Raw genomic sequence first — 23246 nt, 5'->3', positions numbered from 1 at the left:
AATCGATTGTATCAATGCTAAGGATTTGCACCTAGTATTTAAGGATGACAAACGTTATATGAAAGTGTTTTTTAGCACTTTTATTAGTAAAGAAATGTTAAACGTTACTCTGGTTCACTCTCCAGACGTACGCCAGCTTGCCAGCTCTGCACTCTGCAGCGCGAGCACGCATCCAAGGCATGCATGCAGACGAATGTCGCACTGGACTCTTCGCTCTCTCACCCGGTAGCGGAGCCGGTCGGCAGAGTTTCAGAGACTATCAATCCACTTGACGAATGCAGCTTTACCCACCGGCCCTTTCCCTGTGCGCTGTCGTTTTTTCATTCAGAGAAAATTACTTTTCTTTCCCCGTCATGATATCTACGTGCACGCAGCATCACCCTCACGTATCCAGACAGAGAGCAGACGAGGTAGATTATCACGGGAGTAAAGTAGAAAACAAAACAGAAATTGAACTAACGTTAGTCTAACGTAGTTTTAAAATGTTTTCATGTATGAAAAGACCCCAAATGAACACTGTAGGTGGACTACTTGATTACTATCAGCAGATTATTTAAACAGCGTTTGTTTAGGAATGATTCTGTCCCAAACTGTTTGATCACTATCAGCGGTTGATCTCTGTATTATTGATCTACCGTTTATATTGAAAATGAGGACAGAAGCAGCAGGTTAAACCACTGATTTCAAATCATTGAATCGTATCGTATCGTATCGTATCGCTCTGGATGAGCCAAATATCGTCCTTAAATCGTATCGGAACCATGGAAATCGTATCGTATCGTTGTAAAAACGTATGGTTACACCCCAAGGGAGAAATATTCAAAGGTATTCGAAGCTTCGCAGAGCAACACGTTCTTCTGTCTGTCTCCATCTCCGCTGCCGCTCTACTGTACACACCTCTACACAAAACAAACAGCGTCTGAGAATAACTAATGATAATTAATGTTGAATATGAGTAATGAATAATGTTGTGGGATTATTCCTTATTTCATGGGTTATTTGGGGATTTTATACCTTATTATTACATACATATATAATAAGAAAAAAAATACAAATGAAGTAATGGAATAGTGATTTAGAGGTTGATTACCATAGCAACGGTTGAAGCTTGGAAGCAGCCCGACACTCTTCTCTCACTGTCTTATATCTCTGCTCTGTTTCTGAAGTGCCAAGTGATTAGAATGTACAGCTGCTGCCAAGTCAACATTGCAATTAAAATAATAGTTTCCAGTAAAGCAGTCAAGTGGATGTAGGATGAGAGGTCTGTGTGAATAATTCAGATACAAGAAGCAGCTCTGGTGTTTTTTACTATTCCACTTGATCAGGCTTACAACCATTCACTGCCATTCTAAAAGACTGAATTCATCGTTGGCATTATTTGTAGACTTTGCTTCATTTATTTGAGGGAATGGAATGTAAGATTCATACAGCTGCTTTTGATCAAACTTAGTTTAGTCATACAGTCTTTTCTTTTTTATAACTTTAACTTTTCAACAGTTATACACATAGACAAAATGGAGAAAATAACAACAAATAATTGAACGAATAGATAAATTATAATTAAAACAGTAATAATAATAATAAATGGTAGTAAATAATAATTAAAAAATAAATGTAAATGTAAAAAAGATGGTTAATTAAACATGTACTTAAACAAAGGGACTATTACAAAAGTATACATATATACAGTATATTCACGTGTTCATACAGAGACACATACTAGTTTTTTGTAGAGGTTTTAATTTGACATAACGGTAACATTTTCTATGACGCCCATGTCTATAATGCATTATAAACATACCTATAATGCGTTATAATCCGCTCATAGCAGTGTATAATCATAGTTATAAATATTCCGAATGATTTTTAACAATCATAACACATTAAAAAGCATTTAATAATGACTTATAGTGTATTATAATTCCCATAGTAAAGTAAAAATTCAAGTTTTGTAAGTTTTTTTTGCATATATTTTAATATTTTTTTCATTTGGCTTAAAACAAACAATGACCACTTAGAGTAACTTAGAGTATAATGAATTATAAAAGTAGTTTATTGTGTTACACCAGTCTTATTTGATTGGACACCTGATGGTCAAACAGGAATGTGTTCACTATGTATGTACAGTATGTATTTGTGTGGAAAATGATCTCTCAAGAGGATTGGCCAGCGTCCCAAAAGCGGAACAGCACAGAGAAAATCCTCTCGGCTCTGCTAATGGACAGTCTGGCTCTTTCACCACGTGGCAGTATGACGTAGCTCCATATCTAGAGTTCACAACAATTACATTTGAAACCCCCCATTTTAGTTTTGAGGAACATTCTGTAGTAGTTGTGTCTTCTGCTGCAAGATGACACCGTTCACTACAGCTCATCTGTGTTATGTACCGGAGAGTGAGATGTTGCTACTAGGGATGCAAATTGTATTCCTTAATCGATCATTGAATCCACGGTTCTTGGAAATTTGATACCTAACCACAAACACGGCCATCTGCCGGTTAATAGACTGGACTAGACTAGTGTCGGCTGATGAACAATTTGACATGCTGCGTTGCTCTTTGGTTTATCACACCTTAGATAGCCGAACCGTTTGCATATGAAAGAGGTTGTGTGACATTACTGTTTTTTTCACGGTCACTTAACACCAGCCTTGTTTAGTCCGGTTGTGGTGCAGTTCTGGTGCGCACCAAACAACCGCTCCCTGGTCCACCATGAAGAGGAGGTCTCGGTCTGCTGTCGAGTGAAGTCTGGAGCGGTTGTTTTCTGGTGTGAACACCATTCAAACCAATCACAGGAAGCGTATCATTAAATGCGTTATGGGTTAAAAGAACGTTTCCTTTTTCTGTTTTGGTTACCGATGGCTGATAGCGCATTTACTAGCAAAATGTCGAGCGGCAGGGGACAAACCTGGACTCACGACGAAGTGAGATGCTTCCTTAACATACGGGCTGAAGATGATGACAGCGTCTTGCTCGAAATGCCTGCATTAATAAATGATGTAATACCTGCTGTCTCTACTAACGTTTGCTGATATGTGCTCCAGATCAACATGAACAGAATCCGATGATGCTCCATGATTTACGATATACAGCTAGACAATTAGGAGCGCTTTATTGTCTCTATTGTCTCTTTACCTGCCAACCGTCTGACCGATAATTGAATGACATTTCCACCACGTGAGTTTTATTTACAATTTCTGGACCGTTTGAGTTTTGTCTTTGTGAACACAAACCGGACCTTTAGGTGTGAATCTGACCTTAGTACCTTTTAGTCCTCTTGCACACACATAAAACCTGATTACTGTGAATACCCAGGTTATGGTAATAGCTCACTTAAGGCTTCTCCATAGTTTTCAGTACCAGGACTGCAAAGTTATCCCCAGTAACCTGAGTTTACACAAGGTGTTTAATAGTTGCTCAAGGTGAGGTGTTGACAACTATGTGGCTGGTAATGAGAATGGATTCACAGACCACTGTATTAATTTCCTGTTGCTTGTGGTATTTGTTTTAACATGAAGGAGGTTTTCTGTTTTTCCACTGTGTCTTGCCAAGCTGCTCCTCTTTCAAACACACCATTTAGTCTGTAGTGTACGTGGCAAGAGTTACTCAAAAGATTGACAAGTAACCCGACTCTTGTCAATTGAGTTATTCTGATTAGATGAAGATGTTTACACAGCAATTGAAATAACCACCATGAGCATGCTGTTATAGTTGCATCATTACGGTGCATATAAATCCACGTGCTGTCCTTTCTTTGCTTCTCCAGGCTGCTCATTTTTCAACTTGGTAATTTAGATCCACATCTCACCTTCTATTGCATTATCTTCTCTGGTAATTCACTAAGCGTGGTCGTCCCACAGCGAGCCGCTGTGAGTCGATGCCTTATCAGATTTTAGCCTTGCTAATTATCAGGACAAGTTTTATTACCCAGAGCTTCCAAGTCAGCTTCAATGTCCTTCATTTCTTTACTTGGATGCATTTTGTAAAAGGCCGAGTGACTCGTATCTTAATTTTCTTTGGATTGTCTCTCCTGCCAGGAGGGATGTCACAATGCCAGAGATGTAGTAGTAATATATATATATAGTTATACACCACTACTGCCATGTTCACGGTGGAGTGGGTTTGCTCCGTCCTTTGCTGGCAGCCTCTCATATTCTGCTGCCTGGGAGATTAGCTTTCCTGATGCTAACCCAAATGTAGTCTAGGTCATCAAATCCTCTGCTTCATCTCCTGAGACCCGACCACATGCCAGCGTATTAAACAGGCGTCTGTGACTAACAGGGCTTTCAAACCAAACACAAGCGTGGCAGTACACAGAGGAAGGCCTTTGTTTTCAAAGCAACTTCAAAGATAAGCGTTTCCTAACATCTGCACAAGTGACTGTCTGGATTTTCCACCTGGTTCTTCGATCGCACATAATTAACTAGATTCAACATGCAAACTATCTGCTTCATTGTCTCTGGTGTGAAAGTCTGGTAAGAACTAAGGCTGTCAAAGTTACCACCATAATAACATGTTAACGCTAATTCATTTCAACGCCACTAATTTCTTTAAGGAATTAACGCAACGTGTGATTTTTTGTTTTAAGGCTAGAGTGAAGATACTGGTATCATATGAAACTAGAACTCGGTTTCTTGCTCAGGGACACTTTGACAGAACAGATATTTTTCCTCAAGGGTGAAACCGGCAACCTTTGAGTGATCTTTCAGAAGATTCTCTCTCTTATCACCAGGCAACCTTGCTAGTTGCTCTACTGCTGCACATAGACAACTTCTTGAATAGAGAATAAAGACTAGATGCATGGATAAGACTGCATGTGCATTCAGCAGCTAGTTGCAATATGCACGCTGCTAAACATCAATGTGAGTGCTACTAATCGCAGATCACATTCTAAATGTTTCTACGAGGATCCTCCTAACAGTAGCAGACAAAGACATTTCTCCACATACTCTACTGTAGACTTTACGTTGTTGCTGGCAGGGTTCAAGGTTGTTGTTGCACAGAATGGGGCTTGACACAATTACAGGAATGTTGAGTGTAGTTCTGGCCTCACTGAACAAAAAATGCCGGGTGTCGGTGTAAATGTGGGGTCTGACAGAGGCTGGATACAGTTACCATTAAGAGTGAGAGTACAGGGGATGATCCATACAGCTTTAGATAGGTAATTCAATCCAAAATATGTTTCTCAAAATGATTTATCAAACAAAATGTGGAGGAAAGGAGCTCAACATGACTGATGGCTGTTTTCAATGTGCTGCACGGTAGCAGGCTACAGGAAAGATTTCCTCATGTTTGTACAACAAAAGGTAATTGTCAGTTACGAGCAATCTTCAGTGATGATGTGAACAATGCAACATGTCTGCTACAGAAAATAAACATTATGCACAGATAAATCTGGTAGCACATTCACTGAATCCTCTTTTGAATTTAGAATTGATTTTGAACTATACTGTGATCCCAAGAATTACAATTGAATTGCACTTTGGCTGAACACATCCTGTGTGACACTGACGGAGGACTGAAGCTGCTGCTGCTGCTAATGTGCTACTTTCACTGCACAGCCTGTGTAGACGAGGTGTGAGCCTCAAGTGACAACCTCCGGTGCTGAGCAGTGAAACCAACGCGGATGTGCCAAAAACGGCAGTTCATCCAGCGGCCACTTGAGGCTGGCAATCCCCATAGATGTTAAAATGCACAACTTTACAGCAGAAATAAACATGTTTACATCCTGGTCTCTAGAGCTGATTTCTCCTTTCATGACGACTGTACGGGGGGTGAATTTTTATATAACTCACCCGTTTAAATTATATTAAGGGTTAAAGTTATGCATAATTAAGGGCGCTTTGAGTGACAGGTGGGTGCCGTCACAGCCGCTAGCTATCTGTATATCCGTGTTTGTGATGTTGGTGCCCTTTAGAGATATTTTCATGCACATATCGGACCTATAATATGGCTTGCTGTGCAATTAAGTGTTCGACGGGCATCCTGCTGGCCAATGCACGGGCGAGGACCTCCGTTTCCAACTGGATATCGAGAACTGTAATGTCCGTGAAACTTGGCTAAACCCTGAAATACCGGACGGCGCCATTCAACCGTGACTCTTTTTCTATAAACCGATCTGACAGAACACAGGCCTCTAAAAAGAGGAGGCGAGTGCTTTATGGTGAATAATGTTAATGCACTAATGGAAGGAGCTGATGGGATTGCATATCACTGGAGTTAGCTTGTACAATTTCATGTGACAAATAAAGCTAAGTCTATTGATTGATTGACAGAGTTCTGTGCGCTGCAGCATGGAGATAGACCGGGTTCTGTTCATCTGCATGTAGGCTACCGTCGGCGCCACAGTGCAGGGTTAACGTTAGCCCGCTACACAGAGTAGCCGGGAGCCGCCCACTTTGAGCTTCATTTTTGAAGCTCTTCAGAAACCTGCAGGTGACATCACAGAGACTACGTCCATATTTTAAACAGTCTATCCTCCATCCGGCGTTGCACATAACAGAAAATACAGCCCTGTCATTGGATGTTTCTTACTGAATTGTACTTTGAGTGTCGTATAACTTCTCCCTCAAAGTCTTTGTACACAGACACATACCTTAGACTTGTTAGATTCAGGAGAGCTTGCTGATCCAAGCTTTAGTGCTTCAACTGTGAGTCACGTAACATCGTCTATGGGAAAAAACGATTGGGACTTTTACTTTAACAAACATTTTAATGTTTGCTGGTTCTGGAAGTATAAAATAATCACAAATACAATCAATCCAGAGGAGATATACACCATTTGTGCCAGGTTGATTGCAATTTATACCTACAAACAATTGTGGGCGTTCCAATTAGCAAAATACATCAGAAGTAGTTCTTAGCTGGGGCAAAGTAGACTTTGCAGATGTGACAAGAAAGCAGCAGCTGTTTAACGATATGTGTCACTATGTTGAAGAGATGAGTTTTAATCGCTGATGACAATGTGGATGTGATGGAGACAGAAGAACCAAGGAAAAAGAAACCTCTAATGTAGTTTTGACTGTCATAGCTAATTATCAGTGCATTCTCAGAGCACTGCCACAGATGGAGGTGCATTCTGCTCAGGTGGTTAATGATGTCTGTAGTGGAGAAGCTCTGCGGTGATTTAATTCCCTCTTGATACGTCAGCACAACAAGCTTTACAAGCTGCTATTCTACTGTCCATATCAGAAACCATGACACGGCTACATACTGCTGACATTCAGCTATGCAGTCGGGCACACTGCAGACATCCGTGGAAAGTTGAATGCGGTTGCCGGGTGCTCCAAGAATGGGCCCTGAAGTGCCCAGGAGACAGCACTGCCTGATTTGCATATCAATATGTTTGAATGGTCGGTGCTTTCAATCGAGGGAGAGGGGGCTATGCTGGACGGGCTGTGGTCATCAGACATTCTTTGTAGGGTTGGGTGGAGAAATCGGTACTACTTAAGCCTCATTTCCACTGCATGGTACCGCTCCACTCGGCTCCATTCACTTCTGGTACCAGGGTCATTTCTAGATTTTGTTATCCACTGCTGATAGTACCCCATCAATGTATGGATCAATCAATCGTCTTTCTAATGACGTATTTTCACAGTCTGATACTTCAACAGTTTTACAGCAAACTGAGACTTTCTTGACTTGCAAAATTTAAATTGACAAACATCATAATGTGTGCTTCATGGAGCAATTCAAACAGGTAAATATCTATCTCTCTCTTTAGGACTTAGGCTCTTCATACAATAGTATCCGCTCTTCTGTTTTCTTCTGTCCCGTGTCTCCTCAGTGTCCGTCTTTCACGGCCTCTACCGTCGTATCTGTGTAACTCAGCCGAGCCAACCAACCTGGTGATGTCACAGGCTAGAGGACTGCAACACGAAACATGAAACAAAGCTTCTTGTTCCTTTTAAATGCTGTCATGTTTGTTATATAATTGTTCATCAGAGTGGAAATCCATTTAGTGAATCACTTCCACTTTAATAAACTCATAATGGCTGCATCATACTCTGTTAAGTTAACATTTCCTGTGGTAAGACACAATTTTGGATTCTAATAAGAACAACTTTGTCATCAGTAATGCTGCCATCCTGATGAGAATGAAGGATGTTTACTGTGTAGAAACTATTCAGTCTTTGATTTTTAATCTCCTCAGAGCTCCGGCTCTGTCCTCTCAAGGTCGGACATTTTATGGGGTTTCTGCTGCATCAGGTATTTGTGGGAAGCTCAGCCTGCTTTGCCCGGCCTGCCTGCCTGGCATACACAAACTCACTTCCGCTTTTAACACACTTGATTCCCTCTACACACAATAACAAGAGATTTGTGTGTGTTTTCACGCCCACAGCGTGTGCAATGCTGGTGGCACCACACAAAACAGTCACATAATGTCAGGCGGGTCCAGCTCATGTCCTTCCTGTGTGACTTGGGAGCTGTTTGTGTGTGATTTAAGAGCAGGACTTTACAGTAGTCTGGGACATGAGATGAATTTCAACTGTGTCCACAGCTCAGCCTGCCTTCATGCTCACTTCGCACCACTCACTTGTTCTTAGCAGTCGATGTCGCCATGCACTGTAGTTGTCTGGTCAATACTGTGTTGGTTTGAATGGATTAACTCGATGAGCAGCTATAGAGCCACAGAAGTTGATTGTTTTTCCACCCAGACTCAGACAGCAAGGTTGTCTAGAGGTTCTTATTCCACGACGATCACAGGTCAAAACAAGGTGGTCCAGAGGGAGGCTTATTCACTCATGATTCATACTTGTTATTTTTAGAACGAAGATCCCTGAATCACTTTGAATAAAAAAAACGTTCTTAAAGATGTCAAATTACCTTCTGCATTTTAGAGGAAAGAAAATCTGTATTTTAGACTAGATGTATTTTATTTAGAGTATTTATGTCTCTTTGTTATTATTAGTGTTGCAAGGTATATTGATACTAGAAAAGTATTACGATACCCTGCCGTTAAAAACGGTACTATACCCTGTTTTATCAGTACCGATACTTTAAGAATGACTGTGTTTTAATACGAGCTGTGAGTTCTGACGTCGATGTGCGACCACGGGGCCGTGTGTGTGTGTTCAGCGCTCTGCTTTAGAGGACACCATCAGGATCGGGATCCCGCGGGAGCTGGACGTTATAACTTTACTGCTGATGGAGCAAGAGGTCAAACAAATAAACTACCAGAAGGATGGAGGCAAGAAGTGAAGTTGAAAAGAAGATATTTCGGCAGTGTGTCATACGCAGTTGTGTGTTACTATTAGGGTTTCGTTATAACGCCACTAATTTCTTGAACGCATTAACGCAACTTGTGATTTTTAGTTTGCGGGCTTAGTTTTAAAGCTAGAGTGAAGATACTGGTATCATATGAAACAAACTTACGCTGCATTTTGGCGATGGAAAAACTGCCATGTCCATTTTCAAAGGGGTCCCTTGACCTCTGACCTCCAGATCAGTGAATGTAAATGGGTTCTATGGGTACCCACAAGTCTCCTCTTTACAGACATGCCCACTTTATGATAATCACATGCAGTTTGGGGCAAGTCATAGTCAAGTCAGCACACTGACACACTGACAGCTGTTGTTGCCTGTTGGGCTGCAGTTTGCCATGTTATGATTTGAGCATATTGTGTATGCTAAATGCAGTACCTGTGAGGGTTTCTGGACAATATTTGTCATTGTTTTGTGTTGTTAATTGATTTCCAATAATACATATATACATATGTTTGCATTAAGCAGCATATTTGTCCACTCCCATGTTGATAAGAGGATTAAATACTTGACAAATCTCCCTTTAAAGTACATTTAGAACAGGTGAAAAATGTGATTAATTTGCGATTAATCCGGATTAACTATGGACCATCATGTGATTAAATGGGATTAAATATTTGAATGGATTGACAGCCCTAGTTTTTGACTAGACTGCCCACCACAGTGAGCTCTGGGGATCACGTACTGTATGCCCAGCAAGTCTTTGTCAGATGTAGAACCAGCTGCTTCGGTGTGGCTTGTGAGGATCCTCTCCTCCCACGCTTTCTCCTCCTGCGCCCCCTCCCACCTTCCCTCCATCTCTCTCCTCTTGGCGTCATCCTCCTGGGATTACAGTGCAGTAGCCATTGAAAAAACAGGCTGTATGGACTTTTCTCTCCTCCCCTGTTTTATTGGGTCATTCCTGCTGTGTTCCTGACATCTATTTTCGTCTGCTGACAACGTCACATTTAGATTTCATTGGGAGGTTGTCATCTGGTGGGTCGTATTATAGCAGTAATACCCCCGGAGAGCGTTCTCTGCTGTGATTATGGGTATGGAGGATTCAGTGGGTAGGATATGAGCTCTGTTGAGAGTCCCAAAGTAATCACAGTTTTAAATAACAGATAGCAACGCATATTCTGTGTGAGAAGAAGTGTACGTAGATAAGAATGATGATAAATGACGTCACAAGAAGGGATGCTAACTGGTCGTCTAACTGATTTATACCAAGTGAGATTGGGGACATTTCTATTGCCTCCCCACGGCTCCCAACACGGCGATGGCTAAGCCGGCCGCCCACAGCTAACAGTGCCAACAGCGCTAACAATGAAAACAACAGAGCTAACAGTGTTTACCTGAGGGGGACCCACCCGGCGTTCTCAGGTGTAACCGCCGTATGAGAGCAGTGCAGAACCAGTGGGGCACGCTCACATGCAAGAACATGCACTAAAAGCACGTCAAAGACCAGCTCTGTGGTCTGCGGAGGAGGAGTTGAGCTGGACTCTCTGGAGGAGCTGACGGAGACGTGGTTGCAGTCCAAGTTGGTTAGCATCTTTAACAACGTCTCCCACCCCTTCCACGTCTTGCTGAAGCTTCAAACCCCCAAGGTGTTTCCACCGAGTGACACAGGAGATCGTTCAGTGGCCTTCAAACGTTTTAACTCATCCCCCGTCTGTCCAAGTCTCGACATTAGTAGACTGGGAGGCCTTAGGTCTTACTAGACTTACAATAACTGCTGGCAGTTACAGAACATACGATCTCACTTCTGGCACAGTGCAATGTGCATCCTTTTAACTTACAACTAGGGCTGTCAATTGATTCAAATATTTATTTGCAAATTAATTACACTTTTTTTTTATCTTTTCAAAATGTACCTTAAAGGGAGATTTGTCAAGTATTTAATACTCTAATCAACATGGGAGTGGACAAATATGCTGCATTGACAGATATTGTCCAGAAACCCTCACAGGTACTGCGTTTAGCATACAAATATGCTCAAATCATAACAACAGCTGTCAGTGTGTCAGTGTGCTGACTTTACTATGACTTGCCCCAAACTGCATGTGATTATCATAAAGTGGGCATGTCTGTAAAGGGGAGACTCGTGGGTACCCAGAGAACCCATTGACATTCACATATCTGGAGGTCAGAGGTCAAGGGACGCCTTTGAAAATGGCTATGACAGTTTTTCCTCGCCAAAGTTTGGAGCATTATTTAGCCTCCTTCGTGACCAGCTAGTATGACATGGTTGGTACCAATGGATTCCTCAGGTTATCTAGTTTCATATGATACCAGTATCTTCACTCTAAAAAATTGCAAGTTGCGTTAATTCGTTAAAGAAATTAGTGGCGTTAAAACTAATCGGCGTTATGGCATTAACTTTGACAGACCCAATTACATTAATTTTGCACACCTTACATGCTTAAAAGGGAATACTTCTTTTACTACTTATACTTTTATGTTAATATACTGTTGCTGTGACATGCAAATTTCACCCCGGGGATAAATAAAGTGTCTGTCTATCTAGTAATGGGACATGGTCCACTATCCTACTGCTCATAGGCTACAACTTTAAATTTGGGTTCATAGTGCCTTATGTCGGTCAGAGCCTTCCAAAGTCTGTTGTGTTCTTAAAGTAAGTTTTCTTTTGCATAACAAGCTTGTGTTTTTTTTAATGTGTCTGATTGTGTTGCATTTATTAATCTCATACTTGGGTGGGGACTTGCTAGAAATGTGTGTGTCCTTGGGCAAGATACTGAACCCTAAATTGCTTCCGAAGGCTGAGCCATCGGTGTGTGAATGAGTGTTTAGATTAGATCCTGATGGGCAGGTTGGCTCCTTGCATGGCAGCCTCTAACATCAGTGTGTGAATGTGTGTGTGAATGCTGACATGTAGTGTAAAGAGCTTTGAATGGTCGGAAGACTGGAAAGGTGCCATATGAATGCAAGTCCATTTACCAAACGTTGACTGGACATTTGAAACCAAGCTGGTCTTGTTTGTATGAAAGCTGTCAGTAAATGAGTGAACGTCTGTCGATGACATTTTAAAACATGGGATATATTGGGCCGTTGATATTCTGTGTTGAAGTGCAGACTGCAGGATTATGAGGGCAGCCAATGTTGTTGTTTGACTGGTAATACACTCAGGAATGTGTGCACCAGTATCTCCATGTGTTAACTCTGAAGTGAAATCCTGCTTTGCAAAGCTCCATCAGCATGACTTATCTGATCTACACACACAATTAATGTTTTTTATTCTCTCTCTCTCTCTCTCTCTGTTCTCACCCCCCACTCCCCTTCCTGTTCATTTCCCTCTTTTCACCACCTCCTCTCTTTCACTGTCCTGTCTCCTCTCTCATTATTCCCCACTTTTTCCCCCCCGTCATCCTCCCTCTTGCCCCTACATGTGATTCTTAAATCTCATTCGCATCTCTCCCTCCTGATCTACCTCTTCACATCCTCCTCCTCCTCCCCTCCCCTCCCCTCCCTCTCTGCTTCTCTGGCAGGCTGCTCATTGCAGTGAGTCAGTATCATGGAGGCAGGCAGCGGGGCTGCCGCAACGGTGGGGAGTGCAGCACTAGGACTGCTGGGAGCCACAGCCACGTCCAGCCATGACATCTTGGACAGGTAAGAGCTCGGGACGAGGCCGGCGCACACGCCACTCGGGAACAGACCGCCCCGTTGTCCATCAGAGTGAAGAGAGGAGGAAGAGTGTGTGTTTGTGAAGAGAAGGACCACACCTCAGGTTGTAGTTTGGTGAGCATGCTAGTTTGTTTATAGCCAGAGTAGGGGGCACGGAGTGTGCTTGTGTGCGTGCCTGCGCGTGCATGTGCCTATCCTCGTCTGTTCTCTGTGCATGTGTGTCTTCCTCTGTATCATTACCACTGTATATGAGGCAAATGACCAGGTTTTGACAGTTAAAGACTCTGGTTTGTGCTTGTAGCATTGCCAGTGTACAGTGTGTGCATGTGTGCGTGCATGTGCCAGAGTGTGTGTTCATGATTGAAGGGAGGGTGAGGGGGGGGGGTTACTCGGCTTCCTCTATGCCTCAAGGAGAAATGACACCAGGGTATGCGCATGCAGGGAGGAGGGGGGAGTCATCGGTAGACGACGTGCCTGAGCGCCGTAGCTGAGCCCATAGGGTGAGTTTGCACAGTCACCACCCCACCCTCTATTTAACCCCCCCACCCACGCCCCATCAGCCCATAGCAACTGGGCGACGGCCATCGCTATCTGTCACCGCCGGAAACCCCTCATTCAGATTTCCCGTCGCTGACGGGAGAGCCAGTCGACCCCCGGCTCTGAGAAACCGCTGCCTCCACGAGGGGCCGAATATATCAGCTTTCAGCCAGTTACGTCATCGCTACAGCTGTACACCCACACCCACATGCCCGTGCACTGTCATCACACACACACACACACACACACACACACCCTCAAGCATGCACATTCACAAAAACACATATGGACTTGTTTCCAATACACATTCACGCTTCACAGGGATGCTTTAGGACAAACATAGCTGTCACACATAAACGACAGCAAACAGCCGTTAATCTTTGCTCTTAGGGGCTCCTCGCCGTGCTCCTCGCCGTGCTCCTCGCCGTGCCCCCCCGTGCACGGCCCGCTCTCTCATCATCTATCAGATGCTGTTGGGAGGATCACTCGTCTCCTCTACATTACAGCCGTCGTTACAGTCTCTGCCAAACTAATCTCCAACACGTCCTGGGGATCTCCTTTGACACATTGTACAATCAGAGATGTAAATTAAGGCTCTGACTCAGTTAGTCATTTCCGTACTATTTCTGTTAGTCACCGCTCACATTGAGACTTCACCAGGCTCCTCAGAAAGACACCGAGATATACAGCTGCATCTGTTCCCATGCCACCAGGTAGCCAATGGCTTCTCTTCCCTACATTATTGCTAAGGCAGCATGACGTGGGTTTATTCCCACTGCTGGATTAGAGCCGTGTGTGTGTTGTGTACAGCCGTCTGTGTTTTTGCAAATGTGTGCTGCTGGATGTTATATTTTTTGGAGGTTGGGTGGGGGGGGATTACAGTTAAGGCTGCTCATCCCCTCCACCTGCCCCTCATACACTGCTGTCCCCCCCCTCAGTCCTGAACTGGGTCTAAATCCTGCACCGGGGTTACCATGGCAGCAGCAGCTTAGCATACATTAGACAGCGGTCCAACGTTACTAGTGAGAGTGAGTGAGTGAAAGGAAGAGAAAGACGGGGGAAAGAGATGTTTCTCTTCTGCTAAATTGCTTCTAGATGATGTCACATACAATATAAATGCGAGGGTGTGTGTGTGTGCTCATTGCAGCAGATTATTTCTTTCATCAGAGACAACAGGGAGGGCGTTCGGTCGGGGCTAGTAGTGCATTATAAAAGTTGTCCGGTGAGTTCTTGGTGGACAGGAGGTCGATCAGAGGAGCAGCAGCCAGGACTGAGGAGGGCGGATAGGGCACACGACCTCCCCAGTAGGTGCATGACACAGAGAAAGGGAATGAAAATGCTGTAAAAGTGTGTGTACTGTTTGTGATTCCCTAATCCAGTCAGACAGATGAGCGGACAACACAGCAGTACTCTGCAGGAGGAGGCACAGGCCGGCATCATGAATCTGTAACTGAATAGATCACGGTGCTGGTAATTTAAGGTACGCACAGGGGTGTAGCGTTCCACGTGATTGTAAAGACAGTCGATTTAACATACAGTTTGCCTTTCATAATGGCCATTATAACTTCATTATAATGTCATTTATATTTATTTTAGACAGAGAAAGGTTAAGAAACGTGTGGTTATTTGTAGATAATAGTAATAATTCACCATTAAAACCCCGTACTATATTCATTCATGGAGCTCTGCAACACTGTCCTGCACATATTTCAGAATAAAAGCCTTGTGTTAACAAATGAAGGAATTCTGTCCACAGAAAAAAAAACGCTTGAGGGCTTTTATTTTGAAATGAAAGCAGGAAGTTTTGATTAAAACTCCGTACTTTATTCATTCATGGAACTCTGCAAGTCACTGCATGTTCCACAGCATTGTCCTGCATATATTTTCAGAATAAAAGCCTTGTGTTGACAAATGAAGGAATTCTGTCCACAGAAAAAAACGCTTAAGGGCTTTTATTTTGAAATGAAAGCAGGAAGTGTTGATTTAAAAATAAGTCTTTACTTTTTTTCCATCTCCGTAACATTCTCTACAGACATAGACATTGAAACTGTAGTAATGTTGCTGATATGATGTTAATATATAGTCAATAGATCACCTTCACTGTCTGTTGTTGCTGTGAACCGCGCGGCTTGCGTCAAAAATAGGCAAGACCTCGAATCTGTAGAAGAGACTCAGCTGACATGCAGCCGAGCCGCACGTCTCATGGGGGCAGTCTAACTGCTCTAACCCGTTAACACGGACGCCAAAATTAAAAAACAACGACGTTCCTGCAGTGGCCCAGGCTTTAAACTCTTCTGTGACGGGCATACGAAAAACCAATTACTGCTGTATATAACAGACTTGACATAACTGATTCATTACAGATGATTTATTCCAGCAGAATCACACTTGAAAACTTTAATAGCTTCATTCTTCAGGCAGAGAGAGAGAGAGAGCCATTCAGTAATTCCTTGTGAATAAATTATTGACTACAAAAAACAATCTCAACTAAACCAAGATGCTGTTTAATTCTCGTAGAGCAGAACACGAGGCGCTGCACTCATTGGGTATCTCTTTCATCAGACCAGTGCAATGGGATTCTCTGGAGGGTATTATTGGCAGTTCTAAAAGTGGCTTGTATCCATATGTGTTCAGTCCAGTACAGAAAACATGCAATGCTCTTAAGAGTTGCTCTTATAAACACTGATCACAGCCACCCACACTGGCAGCACTTGTTGCCTGGGTTTGGCTGCTTTTATTCATTTCCTGCTTCCTCATAAATCTGTGCTGTTTATTAGGTTTTAACTGTCGACTGTCAGGAGCAAATAAAAGCTTCTAACGTGACTGTCTATGATCATTTTAGCTTTCACCATTCTGGACTCATTCTTTGTGTCAGATCAATGATCTGTCACCAGTAATGGCAGACTACACGACATCAGCCCGATTATAGCCCGACGCGGCCGTCGTAGGGTGTCGACTCGGATCAGGAACGATAAATGAGTCGTGTGCGACAATCGATCGTTTTATCTCGTGTAGTGTGTCATAATACACGACAACCGGCGCCGCGTCTGGGACGCCTCACGACGTCCCGACAGAAAGTCTAGCATGTTTTATTTTAATTTTTTTTTTGCTTTCAGCGACGTGTTCCGTCACGGGCATGAATTTGACCAGCTGAGCACGGACGCACACAGCTGCTAACAGAAGCACATGGCTACTGTTTTCCCCTGGAGCCTCGTGGGCCCCTTTACATGGTCGGGCCCGGGGGGGAATGGATTCATTAGGTTTTCTAGTTTCATATGATGGCGGTATCTTCATTGTACCTTTTAAAACTAAGCCCGATAAAATGTCTGAAAGATCGGCGGCCAGTCAGATTTTTAAAGGTTAATTAAAAATCGAAAGTTAATGCGTTAAAGAAATTAGTGGTGTTAAAATGAATTTACGTAAACGCGTTATTATTGCGTTAACTTCGACAGCCCTAATTTGAATATGACTGAGTAATGTTCGGTAAACCACTATTAATATCTTCTTTAGTATCACCTTATTTGGTCAGTTTTTATGTAGAATACTAGGCAAGTTTACTTAAATGTTTTTAGCCTTTTCTCTGACAGGTTAAAACAACAATGGATTCATTAGGTTTTCTAGTTTCATTGCTTTAAAAGTGAGCCTGCTATAACCTCTGAAAGATCGATTGCTTTAATGCGTTACAGAAATTAGTGGTGTTAAAACGAATCTGTGTTGATGCGTTATTATCCAAGGGAGCGACCATTCATAAGAACATCAGGAGCCGGGAGGAGAAGCTGTTTATGAAGTGCACTCAGGAGAACGTTGTAGAACATACCTCATGAAAATTTAAAGGAATAATTTGACATTTTGTGAAATATGCTTGTTCACTTACTGGCTGAGTGTTAGACAAGAAGATCAATACCACCCCCGTATCTGTACACGGAATATGAAGCTACAGCCAGCAGCAGATTAGCTTAGTTTAGCATAAAGGCTGGAAGCAGGGAGAAAGAGCTAGTCGGGGTCTGCGATCAAGTCGCTACTGGTGACTCCGCTCCAAAGCATCTCGCAACAGAGGCTATGGCAGCTTTCCAGTGTGTCTCTCGTCCACCCTCAAACCTGTCGGTCTGTGTGAGTGAAAAGTCCTAACTGGCTGCGGCAACGGTGATGAAATATTAGTGCATAAAACCCACATGATTCCTGTTTGAGGTTGAGCATAAATTGTGGCTAGGCAGCCTAATAGCAGAGAACATGGTGGCTGAGGATGAGGCGGAGAGCAAGCGAGAGTGCTGCTGAACACGAGGTTAAAGGTTAAAGGTTTTCTGTCTGCGGTGTTATTAACAGTTGCTGGTTGGAGCAGCTCCTTTCTCCTTACATGCCTCCTCGCCAGGAATGCCGGGAATGGACCGCGATTCTGAACGGAGAAGGTGATACTTGGGCGAGTTAAATGCGCCGTTGAAGCTGTTGCATCTGAAAGTGCTTCACACTGTCTCAGTAGTTCTCAAGCCTTCCCTGGTTAGTGGTGCTTAAACAGGTCATTAGGATCATTGTAGGGATGTCACGATATCAGAAATCTAGTAGTCGATTGAAAAATGTATATTAATTTATATACAAATTTATATATAAATCACAAAGTACATTTGTGAATCCTTCTGTGTGCATTCATTAATATTAAGACTGATCTGACTCCACTTATTTCCTCCCTGACCTCGTGTTGAGTCACTTCTTATCCAGGTTATGTTTACGACCTTTAACCTGTGAATGTCTGCACTGTTTCTAAAGAATTTCAGTGAACTTTTTCCAGCCTCACTGGCTTTAACAAGGTCCACTGGGAGTCGGGCTGTATGTACTGTCTACTCTGTGTGTGTGTGTGTGTGTGTGTGTGTGTGTGTGTGTGTGTGTTCAGTACCTTGTTCAGGATTTGGTGCAGTGGGCAGGAATACAATAATAAGAATGATGGTATGGGATTTGCGAGCAGTCTGTTACCTTTTAATGGGCTTTGAGTGTATTAGTGTGTTGACTGTCATTCTGTAATTGCTTTAGTATCTGCCTTTTGCAATCAGTAATAATGGTGTTTTATCTTTGCCCCACCCTGACCAAGTCAATTAGATTATTTTGGGATAATAAAGATAAACTTAGAAGTGTCAGCAAGGTCCACTGGCACATTTTTTTCCACTTTTTGAGACCTGCTTTACAAACCTTCTCTGCACTAGTGTGACTGAATGATCATGAAGTAAGTTGAGTGAGTAGTAGTAGTGTGAGAGGGAGTACAGAGAATTGCTTATTGCAAAACTTTACTTCCCTACGTCTCGACTCTGAGTCCCCGGCCCTTAAGTCCAATTATCTGGATGCCGAGACATTGTTTCAGCGTTCGCTAGATGCTGTCATCTCACAGCTGCCGTAGACGGTTCTATCCTCCCCAAAACAGACGTCTTCTACTCTCTCAATTCTCTCTGTTGTCTACACAAGTTTATTAGACTCGCGTAGATGTCTGCGTTCAGGATGTGTGTGTGTGTGTGTAGAGTGTGTAGAGTGTGTGTGCATCACTAGTCAATTTGTGAAATAATGCCATGCAACTGTTTCACTTCTATCCCTGTCCTCCGCTCCTCTCAGCCTCTCTCTGGAAACAGTCTTTGAAGTTGATGAGACGTCTGTGTGGAGAGACGTCTCATCAGCTTCAAGTTGTTCTATGAAGGCAATAATATACCTTCATCAAATCTTCAAATCTTCTGTCCGGGTTCATTTCCTCTGTTGGTTTCTGCATGCATTCTGACCACATTATATTCAAAATGTCCTGCGCTGGGCCTTACAGCCTACAGCACAATCTTGGTCATTGAACCTACCAAGACTACGACTCCCATATTAAACTCCAAAAAAGGCGGAATGGCAGGCTTACTTCATATCTTCTGTCACAATAGGGCTGTAACTCATGATTATTGTCACGAGTAATTGATTCATCATTTAGCCTAAAAGGTGTCCAAAAAGTTGTGATGTATACTAGGGGTGGAAAAAAAACAATTCACCTACTGTATGTATCGTGATTACATTTTTTACGATTTTGAAAATGTTTTTTTAATACCAGAATCGATATATTTGCTTCATTTGAGTCTATGTGGAGGAAGAAGGAAGTTACCGCTTTTATTGTTGTAGTCTATGACATCGTATCCGTTCCGTATCCTTCAACCAAAACAAACCGCAGCGAGCCGAAGCAAAAAAGTATAAAACGTTGGAGGGTCTGCGTGGATACGACCTGCACCCTCCCATGTTAAATCCAGCGTGGTAAACACTACACATCCAGTAAAGGATGGAAACACTTTGGGTTTCACACATTGCAGGAAAAGCAGAGCTAGACATCACGGCTAAAGCTGCATGCTACCTCTGTCACGGACAGGAAACGTTATCGTATCGCGGTAACGTGCGGTCAAGCCAGCCGTCCCTATCATCTCCGTGGTCAAATGGGCCGACGCTACAACTGTAGAGCACCCATATACTGACATTTATGTTAAATGCATTCAAACGGCCCGATGGAGCTGACCATGAATGTATAAAGAGAACGGAGCTGACGGGAGAGCTAGAGACCACCTTGGAGAAGTTAGAGGACAAGTGGGACTATGTTCGGTTTTCAAAATAAGGTGTTAACAAAGGGAACTGTATATACAAAATACATCTATGGAAATAAGATTGATTGGATTATATTCACCAGAAGTATAAAACATTACATGTCCCTTATAAATTAAAAAGAAAATACCACTAATTTGTAAGGGACCAGGTATTTATTCTTTGATTTTTGGGTTGCTGGAAAAAATGTAATAAACAATGACTGATATATTTGACTTCAGGACGTCTCTGACTACACACATGCTGAAAATCAAACATTCTTACCGTATTAATTTAGATATTTTCCAAAGTAAAAGTCTCTAGAAGTGCATGATGTAACTTTTGCCGATGGTCTAGTGTTAAAAAAGTTAACAATACTTAAAAATCGAATACATATCGAATCGGCATCCAAGCATCGTGATAGTATTGAATCGGGAGATGGGTATATCGTCCCAACACAGCTTCCTGAAGCCCAAGGTGACATCTTCAGATTCCTTATTCCGTCTAACCAGCAGTCCGACTTTTCTAAGATATCCCAGTCACAATGATATATCAGAGAAAAGCAGCAAATCCTCACATTTGAGAAGCTGGAAATAAGGAATGTTTGCTTGATAAATGCAGATTGATTTTCTGTCAATTGACAAATAGCCACAGTAAGATAAGATATCTTTGCTTTGACATCAAACTAAGTAGAGCTGAACTATTCAGTGGCTAGTCGATTGAAAGAAAATTAATCGGCAACTGTTTAGATAACCGATTAGCTGTTTGAGTCATTCTATATGAAGTGATGGTTGGAGAAAAACAAGTAATTTCAAGATGTTACCATGGGGTTACTTTTTCCCATTTTGACATTTTATAGACCATTAAATGACTGATCAACAGAATAATCACCAGATCAATGTATGTCTTGTTTCATAGGGGCCTGAGGCCTGGACGTCACCTGGAGGAAGACGATATTGTGCCTGAACTGGCTAACATCCATCCCAGAGAACGACCCGACTGGGAAGAGACCATCAGTGCCATGGTGAGAACTAGGGGGGAACTAGGGATGTTCGCGATTAGATGACTAGTCGACTAAACGTTGCTACCCTCGCTAGTCGGCACCAGGATTTTGGAAATTATTACATCAATCTTTTTTCATTAAGTTGTGACTTTTGGACCGAGGACTGCGATAGTTAGTGTTACAGAGGCGATTGAGGGATCATCATATGTCTGCCACTCAGAAATTGTATCTGCCACTTTTGAAATCTCTACGCTAAATGAAGGAATAACATTTTAGATCCGATGTAATTCAATTTTTTATATATTTTACATAAAAAATATTATATGCATGGTGTTCTAATCACACCGTAGCTTCCGGGGGAGCCCTATATTTTGGGAGGGAGGTTATTGTACACAGTACTGTACTGTACTCTGCTATTGTCTGCTATTTATCTATAGTGGTTATTTGCATAAAAATACACAATGATCATGATTATTTAAATATTTGTTTTGATTAAAAAGAAATCGTGGCAAGCTGCTTAGAGCTAGTGTTAGGAAGTTAAACGGGTCATAAAAAAGTGAAAACATCCAGCGTGCGTTTGCGTCATTTTGCATGCTTAACTGTCGGAAAGCAGCAATAAGAGGAATCGATGGTCACGGAGGCATGAGATGCCAAGGAATCAGACAACTATGAACCAGTTCTCAACGGGAACCGGTTCTCTATTCCCATTCCCAGCGTTTCCCTGCCTGCCAAAGTGGCGGATGGCCTAACGATTTTACCCGCCACTGCCACCTGTTGGCGGCGGGTGTTAATTTCAGACCCTGGCACCGCATCACTCGCTCTGTTTATGTGTTTGAGAGAGAGAGAGGGGAATAGGTGGAAGGTAATAAAACTAAAATCACACTAAGATGCATGATAGAAACGTCATCAACACGCCCTCTCTATTCACACATGGGCTCCATCAGGAGCTCACAAAGCCTTTTTAAAGTCCGGTCCAACTGATTGGAACATTTGTGTTCTCACATACAGCTCCTCCGTGTAATGTCTAGATCATCTCAGGGTTGCAGTGTGCCACCACACCGCCGTGATCAGCTTGTTTGCTGCCTGTCATGTTCTTATCAGCGTCTGTTTTCACCCCAGTGGATTGAGTAGTAGCTCCTATCGAAACAGCGTCTCTTCTATCCCTGAAACACTATCACACATTCGTGATTAATGCAGGTGACTGTGTGCGTCCTAAAGCTACCCCGCTCCAGACTCTTTACATAGATAGTCATCTGCGTGTGTACTCCTGTGTCATCTATTTATTTCAGCCCGTTTCTTCACGGCTGGATTCCATTCACCAGACAGCATCATTCATTATTTCCTTCCCTCCCATCTTCGGTTCGGGTCTCGCTCCTTGCATCAACAGCACGGTGAAAATGAGGCCGTCTCCATGGTAACGTGCTGAGCCACCCGTGGTCGGCGCGTGGTTGGAGCCCTATCGCAAGTGCTCACTTCGATCGGGCAACAGAGAGACAGAGAAACAACAATCTCACCAGGCCTAATGAATATTGATCACAGAGGCGGGGCTTTTAATACTGCATGTCTGCTATTCTTTGTTCAATATTTGATAGGAGAGGGACTCTGTGCTGGAGTGGCGTGCATTATGCATGTCTCCGGTGGTTTCGAGGAGGTGATGAGAACGCTAAGCAACTTAGTGTAAGCTGTCACACCAACGCCCTGTTGCACTGTGTAGGATAGATCATACCCTGTGTCGACTGCGGAGCGAGGCATAAAGGAACAAAACAGTCCCAAATCCCTGCAACATCATGATAAAGGGAACAGTAAAATCTCTTTCAACGATTATAGATTTGCCACGACATCAAGCATTTAGATCACGGACTGGGAATAGGCTTGAACGAGTTCAAAGCTTTCGCATTCATTTAAAACATCTGAGTCACACAGTCAAGGAATGTGCCTGTGGCTGGTTTTGGTCGCGCACGCACGCACACATGCACGCACACAAATTTAACAGAAAGCATTAAAGATGCTCAAGTTGGATATTTGTGAAGCTATGGCAGTTCTGAGCTTGTAAAGCCCTATACATACTGTATATTAGGGCTGTAGCTAATGATTATTTCATCATTGATTAATTTGCAGATTATTTTTTTTGATTAATCTATTATTGAAAAATGATAAGAAATGTGTTTTCTTTTTTAGTCTAATAAATAATGTCAAGAAAGTAAATATTGTAACACCTATTCTCCTATTCACCTTCCTAATTCAAGT

At 42.7% G+C, this 23246-nt stretch overlaps 1 protein-coding gene across 6 annotated transcripts in view; it reads left to right on the top strand.

Moving 5' to 3' along the window:
* Positions 1-23246, top strand: part of arhgap32b (Rho GTPase activating protein 32b) — a 100174-nt gene that overhangs the window by 10017 nt on the left and 66911 nt on the right. For 3 of the 6 annotated variants that reach the window (XM_037749438.1, XM_037749437.1, XM_037749436.1), the window contains exons 2-3: positions 12748-12868; positions 20915-21020. In XM_037749438.1, the coding sequence (XP_037605366.1) occupies positions 12774-12868; positions 20915-21020 (201 nt within the window). In that variant the 5' untranslated portion in view covers positions 12748-12773. Of the gene's footprint in view, positions 1-12744; positions 12998-14799; positions 14901-20914; positions 21021-23246 lie in introns of those variants that run through there. The other 3 variants (XM_037749440.1, XM_037749441.1, XM_037749439.1) reach the window with 3 other exon arrangements.

The sequence above is a fragment of the Sebastes umbrosus genome, chromosome 17 (genome assembly GCF_015220745.1).
Source record: "Sebastes umbrosus isolate fSebUmb1 chromosome 17, fSebUmb1.pri, whole genome shotgun sequence".
NCBI classification, from domain to species: domain Eukaryota; kingdom Metazoa; phylum Chordata; class Actinopteri; order Perciformes; family Sebastidae; genus Sebastes; species Sebastes umbrosus.
The sequence above is the reverse complement of the archived record's forward strand: the minus strand, read 5'-3'. Positions and strand labels throughout refer to the sequence as shown.